A 16,311-nucleotide genomic window follows, 5' to 3' on the forward strand; every position below is an offset into this window, starting at 1 on the left:
TCATATTGTCCACAGTAATGCAGGCCATATACAAACCCACTGGGAGCACAGGTCCAGAGATGCCTGCCTATATCTTTGTGGCTTTCCTCCTGGGCTTCAAAGTGGTACTGGTGATCAGTTTCATAGTCACTTACTTCCACAGGTAGTGGAAACTGTAACAGGTCCTACATACTCTGAGATACACTGCCTCCCTCCTTGTGCAAGGGGCTCAAGTGGAAAGAAGCTATAAGGACTAGAGATGACTCAAGATGCCCCACCGTTCACTCTACTTTCCCATCTCCATCATGAACTCGCTCCCTTCCATACACCCTCCTATGTTCCTTCTCTCTGACCTTTGGAATAGAGTCAAGGATGGACATTGATCATGTTGATCCAGAATGTCTGTACCGTGATGCACTGAGTTTCAAATTGGCCCTGCCTCCATCCCAAAGAGAATCAAGTAAATCAAGAAAACAGTTTTCCATTTTGCCCCTGATCATGAACACTTAATTTCAGAGTACTTTTTACTTTCATCCAGAGCTTTTGCAAGTGTGATTTTATTTTAACACACATGTATTTTAAATCACTGGAGAAGGCAATGTCACCCCACTCCAGTACTCTTGCCTGGAAAATCCCATGGACGGAGGAGCCTGGTGGGCTGCAATCCATGGGGTAGCGAAGAGTCAGACATGACTGAGCGACTTCACTTTCCCTTTCCACTTTCATGCATTGGAGAAGGAAATGGCAACCCACTCCAGTGTTCTTGCCTGGAGAATCCCAGGGACGGGGGAGCCTGGTGGGCTGCCGTCTATGGGGTCACAGAGAGTCGGACACAACTGATGCGACTTAGCAGCAGAAGCAGCAGCATTTTAAATCACTAAGTTGAATAACATTTTTCTATTATGAAATTTATAATATAAAAATATCCATGTAATTAACTACCATGCAGACCGTTAACATTTTGCTATTGTGATCTGTTAGTGCTTTTAAAATTACTGCACTAGATTTGGTATTCATAATCTCAATCACAGTTTTATGCTTCTACAACATATGTATAAATCCTTAAGCAATATATAATATTACTAGCATGTTTTAACTTTTATATAAATGTTACCATACTGTATACAACCTACTAGAACTTTTATTTTTTATACTCAACACAGGTTTTTTTTTTTTTTTTTTTTTTTTGCTTTATTCATGTTAATGTATGTAGCTTCATTTTAATTTCCACTGCTCTATAAGTTCTACTGTGGAGAGTATGCCATGATGTATTGATTTTTCTTTGATGGATAGTAAATATTTATGTAATGTTTTGCTAGTAGAATTTTGCACAAATATTTTTATCTTTACTTCTTGGGCATATATAGGGGAGTTCCTCTTAATCTGGTGTGTCCATAAAGTTGACTGTTGGTATCATTTGGAGCTTTTGTTATACATAAAAAAAGATTTTCAATTCTTGAAAAAAATATAATGAATTAAAACAACACACTTAGCATCTTTAAATTTCTGTAGGTCAGGAATGTGTTATCTGTGTCCTCTGTTTCACATTCTCACACAGGTTTTAGTCAGAATGTTGTCTGGGGCTAGAATCTCACTGAGGCTTAACAAGGGAACAGTCCACCTCCAAGCTCATGCTTTTGTTGATTGGGTTCAGTTCCACAATGATGTTGGAGTGAGGGCCTCAGTTGCTTGCTTATTATTGGTCAGAACTCACCATCTCGCACGGAGAAGGCAATGGCACCCCACTCCAGTACTCTTGCCTGGAAAATCCCATGGATGGAGGAGCCTGGTAGGCTGCAGTCCATGGGGTCGCTGGGGGTCAGACACGACTGAGCGACTTCACTTTCACTTTTCACTTTCATGCATTGGAGAAGGAAATGGCAACCCACTCCAGTGTTCTTGCCTGGAGAATCCCAGGGACGGGGGAGCCTGGTGGGCTGCCGCCTATGGGGTTGCGCAGAGTTGGACACGACTGGAGCGACTTAGCAGCAGCAGCACCATCTCACATCGCCACTCGCTTCATTAAATCCAGCAAGGGAGGTAGTCAGAGTCTACCTAGCAAGAATGAAAAGTTATAATCTTATGTAACATAATCACTCCATTCTGAAGGAGATCAGCCCTGGGATTTCTTTGGAAGGAATGATGCTAAAGCTGAAACTCCAGTACTTTGGCCACCTCATGCGAAGAGTTGACTCATTGGAAAAGACTCTGATGCTGGGAGGGTTTGGGGGCAGGAGGAGAAGGGGACGACAGAGGATGAGATGGCTGGATGGCATCACTGACTCTATGGACGTGAGTCTGAGTGAGCTCTGGGAGATGGTGATGGACAGGTAGGCCTGGCGTGCTGCGATTCATGGGGTCGCTAAGAGTCAAACACTACTGAGCGACTGGACTGAACTGAACTGAATATAATCGCTGAAGTGACATCCCATCTTCTTTGCTGTATTCTATTCATTAGAGACAAGTCACAGTCTGACCCTCCAACAAAGAGAAAGGGATACACAAGGGTAGGGCTGCCAAGGTGGAAGATTATGGAGGATCATACTGTGTTTCCATAGCTCTCTAATTTTAATCCTTTCCAGGTTTAAGGAGTTCACAATCACTGAGGTCAACCACAAGCCAATGTGGCAAATAACAATTAGTCTCAATGTCTGTTTATAATCTAAAATATCATACAAAAGATTTCTATTCATAATCAAATTAGTCCATCAAAATAATCTTAGTGCCACTTTTCTAAGTGCCTTACTTTTTAGCAGTAGACAACTGTCATTTTAGGTTCAAGGTTATAAAAGTCACCCCTATTTTACTGAAGTGACACTGTAACAATGTCTAGATGAATTGCTTATAAAATAAAATTGTGTTATCTCAGATAACTTTCTTTAAAAGTGCCTACTTGGGTGAATGTATCCTTTTTTATCTAAACATTTTTTAAAATTACTTGGAACTCTTGATTTCAAGGGACTGAAAAACTAGATATAAGGAGAAATGCAGGAGAATTTTGTTTTACTAATAATAACTGAAATTATGAGTTTACCCAGCTTCAAGTATAAGAGCATTTAGAATACTAATCAAAGTGTAGTGGATATATTTTCAACCTTTAGTTATTTCATTTGTGTTGGTATTATTAACAAGAACCTTCTTATAGGCACAAACATTAAAATTCTAGCCAACAACAACAAAACTTTTTTTGTGTGTATGTTTTATTGGTTACAGTAACATTCTTGGTCAAGACTTTCATTGGGTTTGCACGAGAGATTTGTCACACATGAACATGAGCAATAAACGTAAAATGCCCTCATTAGCCAGAGCTGGGTAATGTGTCTATGCGTATACCCTGGGGATTTGGTCAGTTCAGTTCAGTCGTTCAGTCCTGTCCAGCTCTTTGTGACCTCATGGACTGTAGGATGCCAGGCTTCTGGTCCATCACCAACTCCCGAGCTTTCTCAAATTCATGTCCATCGAGTCAGTCAGTTCTACCCAAAACAGTTAGACTAATAATTAAGGAGATATGGTTATCCAAAACTATACCTGGATGCTACTAAAAAAGAAGACAAAATATGCAGAGAAGTAAAATTAAGTCAATAAATGGATAAATTTAATTTTATTAAAATTATATAGATTAGTTCTTATACTTTATCAAGAAATAGTTATTGACCATGCAATGGAGATGTGGACCACCATTAGGTGTGATAGCAGGTATCTGTAAGATAGGTCACTTTACATTTAGGTAATTTTAGCCTGCCAAATATATGGAGTACAGTGGCAAAGAACATAATATTTTGGACAAGATGTTTATGAAGGATTGTATGTAATTAATTTTTCATACTATATTGGTAGCTCAGAATTTGTTATAAAATGTTTCATTAAGTACAATATATAATTGTGTAATATTATCTAGATTAGAAGAACTCAGAAGGTGGTGACAAAAATAAAGGATAATATTGAAAGAGTAAGTACTGAAAGATGAAAGGCCACATGAAAGAGGGACAGTAGGATTTATCTTATGAGTTTGAGAAAAGAGGCTAAATCTTTAGAAGTCAGATGGCTTAGATTGATTGGACTCTAACAAGATTCAGAACTTTATGTTTAAGAATTTTCTAAATCTGTTGAAGCTGGATGATATAAGTATCTGTGAATTATAAGAGTGAGATTATTTTCATTGGTTTATGAAAATAAAGTTCTAATAGCCTAGTTGCAGTGACCAATATTGTAAAATAAAATGGAGTTTTGGAACATGAGATAGTATGTTGTTGAAAACATATTTTTAAAATTAAGTATCATGAAAATGACTAAATACAGAATGAATAAAGAACAAGGTCCTACTATATAACACAGAGAACTATATTCCATATCCTGTAATAAATTCTAATGGAAAATAACATGAAAAAGACTATATATGTATAATGAGTTACTTTTACGTGTATCAGAAGTTAACATAACATCGTAAATCAACTATAGTTCAATAAAATGTTTTAAATAGATAAAATTAAGTATCACTGTATGGGAGGCATAATATGGTTAAAGTTAAGTAAAATAAGTGAAGTCAAAAGAAATATTAATTTTATGATGTCATCCATTCAAATACTTTTAGGACAGTTAAAATTTTATAGTAGAGCAAGGATAAGGACTAGACTAGAAAGAAACTGAAGGTCGTTTGCTTAAATATGCTAATCTACCAACATAAAAGCCATATTTTTCTTCAGCAACTTGAGATAGCAAGTTGTATCTACCAATTGCATTCTATTCAGAACTTTTTTCAGAGACAAGCAAAATGAATTTTGTATAATTTTTTGGAGATGCTGAAGCAGTAATGTACAGATGACAAGACATTCTTAATGAAGAACATTTGCATAATTTTGAGCACAGTTTGTTAGGCCTAGGGTCTGAATGCAGTATTTTGTTGAACATTTCAAAAATAGTACTATTCAAATAATAACAAACACAAAATTAACATATTATATTATTAAATACAAAGCTCCATCATGAGAAAATGGGCAATAAAAATAAGTTATCTTCTCTTACACCCTGCAGACCTCCTCCAGTAAGTGAACTTGCAACCAGAGGGACAATGGTGGGTGTAATTTCTGCTGCAGCCATCAATCAGAGCATTGTATACTCCATTGTTGCAGGAAATGAAGAGGGTGAGTATATGTTTAGTCAAATGCCAATCCATTCCAGCATTCTTGCCTAGAGAATTCCATGGACAGAGAAGACTGGTAAACTACACTCCATGGGGTTGCACGGAGTTGAACACAACTGAGTGACTAACACTTTTCATCATGAAACAATAAACTTAGATTTGGAATAAATTTCAGATTTCATTACTGTTTATCTTTCTAGTAAGCTGTGTCTAACTTAAATGTAATTATGTGTTAAATCTGATTGAAAATCCAGTTATATTGACAAAGGCTATTAATTTCCACTAGGGAATACTCAATATCCAGTTCTGAAAGCCTTCACCTCCCCCTGATTTAGGGATATTTAATGACATTTATTCAAAATTAATGCATATGTACTTTCAGCTTTTGGTCATAATCATTGCCTATAGTAGTCTTTTACCACTGTTCTGTGCCATCTATAACCCATGTCATACCTTCGCTAATCCTGAAGATATTTTAGGAACAAAAATAACTGTGGATGACCAAAGAGCCACATGCATGATAAAAGTCATGTGCATTTTGTGTGATTCCTCAGTAAAGCAAACATATAATCAACAGATGTAAGTAAATAAATAGTTTGATTTTATCTACCAATCACTTTTCACAGAGAACAGACTGGCTTGCTAGCTTATGGGAATAAGTTTGTGACTCAGTTTTATATTAGCATATTGATTCTTTTTTTCCCTATTACCCACAGTTAGTTGTCCTCTGGTTTTTCCCTTTTATGAGTTAAATGGCCTGGAATGTTGTAGGTGGTTAAAAAAAAAAAAGCTAATATATGTTTCATAAACACATGCATTTCAATATTAAATTAGGAGATGTTAATAATATTGTAAAGCAGTTTGCAAGGAAATTATGAAAGTTGTCTTCAACTTTTATAAATAAAAGTATTTCAACCATTACTAAAAGTTATTGCCCCTAAAGCAAGTGCTAAATACTGTACTTTTCTTATTGACTTTCTTTGTTTCATCTGTGCTGTTATGCCTCCTCCCTAAATATTACAGACTTTCCTTTTGCCTTAAACTTACATCTGACTGAAGCTATGGTTTTCACAATTTGTTCTTATGACTTTTCTCTATGATTTTATTTGTTCTTGTCCTTGAATATAGACAGGTGGTTCTAATTATTACCCTCACTCCACCACAATGATTATTTTTACATTTAATTCATTTGCTTGTCAATTTAGTCTACTAATCCTATTGAGCATTTATCATGTACTCAGTACCTTCCAGCAATTAAGGAGAAAGAAGTGAACAAAATAGTCTCAGTGGTAAAGAATCTGTCTGCAATGCAGGAGATGCAGCAGGAGCCACAGTTTTGATCCCTGGGTTGGGAAAATCCCCTGGAGAAGAAAATGGCAACCCACTCCAGTATTCTTGCCTGGAAAATTTCATGGACAGAAGAGCCTGGTGAGCTGCAGTCCATGGGGTTGCAGAGCAGGACACAACTGAGTACACACATCATCATCATCATTGTAGACTTTAACAATCCAACAAGAGGAGCTAGACGATAATAATGATCAGGCTAATGAATATATAGTATTTAGGCAGTTATAAATGCTGTAGAGAAAACCAAAGTGAGGAAAAGACAGAGTGAAAGAGGTAGGATATTATAAAGTTTGCCAATGTGCTCTGCTCATCACTCAAATCTGTATGATCAAATTTATTCTAAAAAATAAACTTCAAGGTCAAATATTTTAAGCTATTTAAAATAATAAATAATATTTTTAAATAACTAACATATTAAATTATGTTTGTTCCCTCGTGTTCTTGCTGCTGCTACTACTGCTAAGTTGGTTCAGTTGTGTTGGACTCTGTGTGGCCCCATAGACGGCAGCCCACCAGGCTCCCCCGTCCCTGGGATTCTCCAGGCAAGAACACTGAAGTGGGTTGCCATTTCCTTCTCCAATGCACGAAAGTGAAGAGTGAAAGTGAAGTCGCTCAGTTGTGTCCGACCCTCAGTGACCCCATGGACTGCAGCCCACCAGGCTCCTCTGTCCATGGGATTTTCCAGGCAAGAGTACTGGAGTGGGGTCCCAGTTCCCTCGTGTTCTTAGCAGAACATTAAATCTGCAGGATAATAAGATATATTAAATCATAAAAAATATAATAATCCAATAGCATCATGAAATACTTGATTAAACAAAATTAAGTGGATTTCTTTAAAACAAGATTTCTAGAAGCATTTGCTATGGTAGAAGATAATGTGTATCTATAGTGAGGAATTCAGTATACATTGTTTCACAGACTTAATTGACCAGAGAAACATCGGTTTCCAGGACAATCGCAAAAAAAAAAACAAAACAAAACAAAAAAAACCCTGGAATTTCAGATCATGCATTTAGGGAAACACTGATGTTGATAATTTCTAGAGCTGAAACAGAGTTTCCCAAAGCCTTAATTTGGTCACTTTGATGTGTTACTCTTATTATATGTGTTTTTAAAATCACAGTGATCTTTAAAGAGAATTATTTCCCCTTATAGTATGAAGAGATTGACAAAGGAATTGTATTTTGATTCTAGATAAGTTTGGAATCAATAACATCACAGGAGTAATCTACGTGAATGCCCCTCTGGATTATGAAACAAGGACAAGCTATGTACTTCGAGTTCAAGCTGATTCCCTGGAAGTGGTCCTCGCCAATCTCCGAGTTCCTTCAAAAAGTAAGTTGTGTTACTTAAGAATTTTATGAGAATTTTATGGTGTTTTTACTTATTTTCTAACCAAATACAAATATCTAAAATAAAATCCTCAGTGGAGATTGCAGAACATTCATTAACACTTGAAGATGATTGCTCATTCACTTTAAGAATTGACACATGGCCATTCAGGCTTCCCCACTGGTTCAGAAGTAAAGCATCCACCTGCTGATGCAGCGATCGCTGGGTTGGGAAGATCCCCTGGAGAAAGAAATGGCAACCCACTCCAGTATTCTTGCCTGGAAAAATCCCATGGACAGAGGAGCGGGGTGGGCTATAGTCTATGGGATTGCGAAGAGTTGAATACGACTTAGCCACTAAAAAACAACAGTATGGCAATGCAGAGAATGATTTCATAATCCTTAAAGTCAAGGTAATAACACAATATTTTCAAATTTTTTGTACAATTTTATTGAAATGCTATCATTTCCAGTATATCTTTCATTAAAAAAAAAAAATCACACTGTGAAGGCTAACCCCTTGGAGTGTATATTTTTAATGGGAACAGGATTACTATACATTCCCTGAATTGTGTGGCTTCTGGTACTTTGTATTTTCTGAGAGCAGAGGGAAATGCATCTCAAAAAGAATGACTAACATTTATTATAATTTATACATAGCATTATATTTAATTCACATCCATTTCTAGGAAATGAGATTTATTATTCCCATTTTACAAAGACAAGAAAAGGTTAAGTGATTTTTTAAAAAATGTCACTGTCAGTAAATGAAAAGTGGGAGATTTAAGCTATCTTTAGACTCCAAAATCTTTCTTCAGCATTTCAGTGTAATATAGTTTATGTATACAGAAAACTGAGTAAAAGCCAATTTATGAAGAGGATCAGCATAGATTCTGAGAGATGTTACTGATAATAGAATAGGATGGTGAGAGAGAATACATGTGCTGTAACTATAATCAAGACACATGGCTTGACAAAGGACCTTTTTCTCAAATTTTAAACTTATTTATAGCAACAATTCCTTTGTTAAGTGCTTACTATGTGCCCAGAGCTGTAAGTAAGGAGTGTTAGTTGCTCAGTCATGTCCAACTCTTTCTGACCCCATGGGCTGTAGCCTGCCAGGCTCCTCTGTCATGGAATTCTCCAGGCAAGAATACTGGAGTGGGTTGCCATTTCCTTCTCCAGGGGATCTTCCAGACCCAGGGATCAAACCCGGGTCTCCTGCATTGCAGGCAATTACCATCTGAGCCACCAGGGAAGCCCAATAATGGGAAAAACACTGTTCTTTTCCATTGATTGAGATTATACATCTTTGCAAGTTAAACAATCCATCTTTTTGTCACTTAACATTATCATATGTCAACTATTGTAAAGAATGGGAAAATTTTTTAGACCCCAGAGAAGCTAAGAAAACCATATTTAATTTAACCACTAGCAGATACATGCCCAGAGAAGGTATAAAGTACAAAACAGGTAATAAAATATTTACATTTTACTCTGAGCCCACTTGTGGACATCTTCTCACAACATTCCATCAGTCAGCATCTTAAGAGAGGAAAGAGGAAACAGGAAGAGACTCTGAGACAGGGCAAGAGTACTCATATGAATGCCGGATAGAGAGAGCACCCCAGCAATGTAGGAGAAAAGTGAACAAAGTGGGAGTAACAGCAAAAGATGTACTATAGAATGTTCTGTATCAGTTTGTAATTGAACAGATGTTCATAAAATAATTCATTTATCTGTCCTTTTATCTCAAATCTCACTCACTGGCCTGCACAGTTGTTTGTCAAAGCACAACCAAATCATTGGAAACATCAGATTATATATAGTATGTCTTTGAAATTAAAGGCATTAAATGGTTTTCAGTGATTATTCATCACTAGATAAGTAAGTTGTTTAAAAATAGCAGTCCAGTTATTTGAGTTTTTAAAATCTTTAACTGGAGGCAATTGCATTTTTAGAAAATGTAGAGAATGCCTCAAATTGTAATTGAATTGACTAAATCAAGAGTTGAAAGTTTAGAATAGTTCTAAATTACATAACGTAAGCTGCCTATTGCAAATAAAAATAAATGTAAAAATTAATTGAACACCATCTATCATCTTTCTCTGAAAGAATTTAAGTTGCAGAACCTAGCATTTTGCAAGAAATAGGTCTAATTTCTAGGAATAAAAACATATTGATACTTTATATGTGAGTATAATAAACTAGTTCTCATTACTGTAATTTAAATGGAAATCTGAGACTAATAGAAGTTTAGCTTATATACTCATGTATACTTATATGTGCCCTATATTCATGCAGAGTGAGACCAATTAGCAAATTCATGAATTATCCTCTCAGAAATGTGTGAAGCCTGAAAGCTAAACGTTACTTTAATGCCTAATGTTTTGAATATTGTTATTAACATTTCATGACTGACCTTTGTTTCTTGAGTCTGAAATATAAACCCAAGTAGTATTTCTAACACAGTTTCACTTATTAATAACTGTTAATGACCTATAATAAAACTCTGCTCATTAACTATGCAAATAATAAGAGCATTATGTAAATTGAGGTTAATTAATTCATCATTTAAAGGTTCATCTCTTCTTTAGATTCAACTACTCAATTATCTTTAGCTCTACTATGAATAAAGGTAATAAACAGAATAAATTTAATTTTGAAGTATTAAATTTCAAAAGAAGTATTTATTGTAAATTCTTTACTAAGAATTTATTAATGAATACTTTTCAAAGTAAGCTTTACAACTATGCTATAAAAGAATATAGTATTTAAATGCAAATTAATAAAGTACAAACATTTTTTGCTACATTTCCCAAGTTTGATATTAGTAGTGTTTAAAACATTTTAACCTTTCAGTAGGGAACTTTCAAACATAAATAAAATTGCAAACTATTATAATAAACCTCAACATATCAACTAACCAACTTCGCTGAGTCTTAGGAAACCTTTCATTCATTGTCTCACACCATTATTTTGAAACAGGACACAAACGTAATAGTTCCTCTGTAAATATTTCAATATGTATCTCTTTAAGGTAAAAACTCTTAAAACTTAATCAGAATATCCTTATTACTCTCCCCAAATTGAAAAAGAAAAAAAAAATTCTCAATATCAAGAGATAGCCAAGTCTTGTTCTAATGCTTACTTCTACTTAGCATAATATAGTTTGCTTTAAAAAAAAAAACTACTGTTTTTATATTTTTTACTGTGATGCTTGTTTATTTCCTTTTCCCACACATCTAATTTGAAGTAGTGATGTTTTACCCCTATTAAAACCAATAGATAATCAATCATTTTGTTATCTATAGCTTATTCTCTAGCAGACTCCCCAGAGTAGGCTCACAAGAACACCATTTCCTGTGTTCTTGTGCATTAATCAAAGTTTGTCTGAGGCGCAAATAAAAAAAAGTGTGAGTGGCTCAGTCATGTCTTACTCTTTGCAACCCCATGGACTGTAACCTGTTAGGCTTCTCTGTCAATGGAATTCTCTAGGCAAGAATACTGGAGTGGGTAACCATTCCCTTCTCCAGGGAATCTTACCTACCCAGGGATTGAACCCAAGTCTCCTGCATTGTAGGCAGATTCTTTACTGTCTGAGCTGGCAGGGAAGAACAAGGCCCTAATAACTGAACCTAAATATAGCTAGATAAAAAACCCTTGACTCATAGTTTCTTTCTTTGACTTAAATATTTCAATGCATTTTCTTCTTACACGAAGCACTAATGTCAGAAAGTATAATGACAAACTCTTTTTCTTTTCCAATGGGCATTGGTCTTAGTTCTGAATTTCCAAATAATTTATTTTTTTTAATGTCCAATTGTGTTATTAGAATAGATTTCTATACTGACAATTCTACTTTATTTCTGCATATATGTAGTATATCCATTACTTCAGGAAAGTTTTCTTGAATTCTTTATTTTATTATTTTTTTCTGTTTTAATAATTTATTTTTCAATATGGAGTTGCCTATTATAAAAGTGATAAAACTTCTATATCACCTTCTCTCTAATCTCCTAAATATCTTCATTTTGTTTAGACTTTTTAAAGAAAACACTCTAATTTATGAGCTTTTGGATATGTTTTTCTTTCATAGCTCCTCTTTTTGTTTGTGAATTATTTTTGCATCTTTTTTAAAAATGCCTTTATCAATGAAAGTATGAACCATGCTGTATAGAGCCATCCAAGGTGGAAGGGTCATGGTGGAGAGTTCTGACAAACGTGTTCCACTGGAGAAGGGAATGGCAAACCACTTCAGTATTCTTGCCTTGAGAAGCCCATGAACAGAATGAAAAGGCAAAGAGTTAGGACATTTAAAGATGAATTCCCCAGGTTGGTAGGTACCCAATATGCTACTGGAGATCAGTGGAGAAATAACTCCTGAAAGAATGAACAGATGTAGGCAAAGTAAAAACAACACCCAGTTGTGGATGTGACTGGTGATGGACGTAAAGTCCGATGCTGTAAAGAGCAATATTGCAAAGGAACCTGGAACTCCAGGTCCATGAATCAAGGCAAATAGGAAGTGGTCAAACAGGAGATGGCAAGAGTGAGCATCAACATTTCAGGAATCGGCGAACCAAAATGGATTGGAATGGGTGAATTTATCTCAGATGAACATTATATCTACTGCTGTGGACAAGAATCCCTTAGAAGAAAAGGAGTAGCCATCATAGCCAATAAAAGAGTCTAAAACGCAGTACTTGGATACAATATTAAAAAAGACAGAATGATCTCTGTTCATTTCCAAGGCACACCATTCAATATCATGGTAATCCAAGTCTATGCCCCCACCAGTAAAGCTGAAGGAGCTGAAGTTGAACAGTTCTATGAAGTCCCACAAGACCTTCTATAACTAACACCCAAAATAGATTTCCTTTTCATTCTAGGGGACTGGAATGCAAAAGTAGGAAGTCAAGAGATACCTGGCTGCTGCTGCTGCTGCTAAATCGCTTCAGTCCGACTCCCAGCAACCCCATGGTCTGGCAGCCTACCAGGCTCCTCCGTCCATGGGATTTTCCAGGCAAGAGTACTGCAGTGGGTCGCTAGTGCCTTCTGCAGAGATACCTGGAGTAACAGGCAAATTTGGCCTTGGAGTACAGATTGAAGCAGGGCAAAGGCTAATAGAATTTTGCCAAGAGAACGCACTGGTCATAGCAAACACCCTCTTCTAAAAACATAAGAGAAGACTCTACACATAGACATCACCAGATGGTCAATAATGATATCAGACTTATTATATTCTTTGAAACCAAAGATGGAGAAACTCTATACAGTCAGCCAAAAAGACTGGGAGCTGACTGTGGTTCAAATCATGACTCCTTATTGCCAAATTCAGACGTAAATTAAAGAAAGTAGGAAAAACCACTAGACCATTCAGATATGACTTAAATCAAATCCCTTACTAGTATACAGTGGAAATGACAAATAAATTCAAGGGATTAGATCTGATTATACAGAGTGCCTGAAGAACTATGGATGGAGGTTCCTGACATTGTACAGGAGGCAGTGATCAAGACCATCACCAAGAAAAAGAAATGCAAAAAGGCAAAATGATTGACTGAGGAGGCCTTACAAATAGCTATGAAAAGAAGCCAAAGGCAAAGGAGAAAGGGAAAGATATACCCATTTGAATGCAGAGTTCCAAAGAATAGCAAGGAGAGATAAGAAAGCCTTCCTCAGTGATCAATGCAAAGAAATAGGGGAAAACAATAGAATGGGAAAGACTAGAATTCTCTTCAAGAAAATTAGAGATACCAAGGGAATATTTCATGCGAAGATGAGCACAATAAAGAACAGAAATGGTATGGACCTAACAGAAGCAGAAGGTATTAAGAGGAGGTGGCAAGAATACACAGAAGAACTATATAAAAAAGATCTTCATGACCCAAATAATCATGATAATCACATACCTAGAGCCAGACATCCTGGAATGTGAAGTCAAGTGGGCCTTAGGAAGTATCACTACAAAAAAAGCTAGTGGAGGTGATGAAATTCCAGTTGAGCTATTTCAAAACTTTAAAGATGATGTTGTGAAAGTGCTGCACTCAATATGCCAGGAAATCTCAGCAGTGGCCACAAGACTGGAAAAGGTCAGTTTTCATTCCAGTCCCAAAGAAAGGCAATGCCAAAAAATGCTCAAACTACCATATAATTGCACTCATCTCACATGCTAGCAAAGTAATACTCAGAGTTCTCCAGGCCATACTTCAACAGTACATGAACCGTGAACTTCCAAATGTTCAAGCTGGATTTAGAAAAGGCAGAGGAACCAGAGATCCAATTGCCAACATCTGTTGAATCATTGAAAAATCAAGACAGTTTGAGAAATACATCTATCTCTGCTTTATTGACTACGCCAAAGCCTTTGACTGGGTGGATCACAACAAACTGTGGGAAATTCTTAAAGAGATGGGAATACAAGACCACCTGACCTGCCTCCTGAGAAATCTGTATGCATGTCAAGAAGCAAAAGTTAGAACTATACATGGAACAACAGACTGATTTCCAATCATAAAAGGAGTACGTCAAGGCTGTATATTGTCACCCTGCTTATTTAATATATATAGAGTACATCATGAGAAATGCTGGCCTGGAAGTAGCACAAACTGGAATCACAATTGCCAGGAAAAATATCAATAACTTCAGATATGCAGATAACACCACCCTTATGGCAGAAAGTGAAAAAGAACTAAAGAGCCTCCTGATGAAAGTGAAAGAGAAGAGTGAAAAAGTTGGCTTAAAATTAAACATTCCAAAAACTAAGATCATGGCATCTAGTCCTATCATTTCATGGCAGATAGATGGGGAAACAGTGGAAACAGTAACAGACTTTAGTTTTTTGGCTCCAAAATCACTGCAGATGGTGACAGCAACCATGAAATTAAAAGATGCTTACTCCTTGGAAGAAAAGTTATGAAAAACCTGGACAGCATATTAAAAAGCATAGACATTAATTTGCCAACAAGGGTCCATCTAATCATAGCTATGGCTTTTCCAGTAGTCATGTATGGATGTGAGAATTGTACTCTAAAGAAAGCTGAGCACCAAAGAATTGATGCTTTTGAACTGTGGTGTTGGAGAAGACTCTTGAGAGTCCCTTGGACTGCAAGGAGATCCAACCAATCCATCCTATAGGAAATCAGTCCTGAATATTCACTAGAAGGACTGATGCTAAAGCTGAAACTCCAATACTTTTGTCACCTGATGCAAGAACTGACTCATTTGAAAAGACCCTGGTGCTGGGAAAGATTGAAGGTGGGTGGCGAAGGGGATGACAGAGGATGAGATGGTTGGATGGCATCACTGACTCAATGGACATGAGTTTGGGTAAACTCTGGGAGTTGGTGATAGACAGGGAGTCCTGGCAATCTGAAACGCCTGGAATTGCAAAGGATTGGACATGACTGTGAGGCTGAACTGAACTGAACTGAAAAAATGCCTTTATATTTTAAGACCTATTAATTTGCTTTTACTTCTGTGTTTATTTATTTTTTGTTACTATGATCTTTTTCTAATTTTTTAACTTTCTGTCTTTCCTTCTTTTATATGTTTCATCTTTTGGAATAATTTCAGGATAGCTTTCCTAATTTCCAGATCTAAAATACCTGTTTCAGTCATTTTCATAAATGTTAAAAATTGTCCTTCAGTTTTGGAAGTCACTTTGCTTTCTTCTGCACTCCCATTGAACTTGAAGACATTTCCTTTTCTTGTCCCCTATTGTGCCTGTTCTGCTCAATTTTTATTCTGCTTTCACCAATTTGTCCCTTTCTCCTAAGTGTGAAGTTTTGTACTGCTACTGTGTTCATAGAACTTATTAACTTCACCACTTAGAGCATGCTTGTAACTTTGAGTTTCAACAGCTCTCAGAGCCATCAGAAACCCTTAGTCTTCTTTGAACTCCCTTAAAAGTAGTTTTTACTTGCACACTTAATGTGCACACTTAACACACACTTAGTATAAGATCTTGTTTCTGTCAGTTGTTTTCCTAGCAGCTCATATTCTGTGATGTGAGGGCTAGCTTGTTGTCTTATTTAGTTGTAGATATTATCTGTGGACTTTGGATTTGATGTTCTATTACCCTACTTAAGCTTGGTAATGGAGATCAGATCAGATCAGATCAGTCTCTCAGTCGTGTCCGACTCTTTGCGACCCCATGAATCGCAGCACGCCAGGCCTCCCTGTCCATCACCAACTCCCGGAGTTCACTGAGACTCACGTCCATCAAGTCAGTGATGCCATCCAGCCATCTCATCCTCTGTCGTCCCCTTCTCCTCCTGCCCCCAATCCCTCCCAGCATCAGGGTCTTTTCCAATGAGTCAGCTCTTCACATGAGGTGGCCAAAGTACTGGAGTTTCAGCTTTAGCATCATTCCTTCCAAAGAAATCCCAGGGCTGATCTCCTTCAGAATGGACTGGTTGGATCTCATTGGTAATGGAGAGGAGATATTAAAGCAGGAGAATACTCACAAAAATAACTACAGGTGTTAATAATTCTGCCCACTATAGTTCT

General features: G+C 36.6%; 1 protein-coding gene across 1 annotated transcript in view; it reads left to right on the forward strand.

The window, feature by feature from the left end:
* The window catches only part of PCDH15 (protocadherin related 15), a 1,792,715-nt gene that overhangs the window by 1,624,243 nt on the left and 152,161 nt on the right, over window positions 1-16,311 (forward strand). Inside the window, exons 28-29 of the mRNA XM_055560763.1 lie at window positions 5,011-5,120; window positions 7,661-7,801. Of these exons, the coding sequence (XP_055416738.1) occupies window positions 5,011-5,120; window positions 7,661-7,801 (251 nt within the window). The remainder of the gene's footprint in view (window positions 1-5,010; window positions 5,121-7,660; window positions 7,802-16,311) is intronic.

Source organism: Bubalus kerabau, chromosome 22 (assembly GCF_029407905.1).
Source record: "Bubalus kerabau isolate K-KA32 ecotype Philippines breed swamp buffalo chromosome 22, PCC_UOA_SB_1v2, whole genome shotgun sequence".
NCBI classification, from domain to species: domain Eukaryota; kingdom Metazoa; phylum Chordata; class Mammalia; order Artiodactyla; family Bovidae; genus Bubalus; species Bubalus kerabau.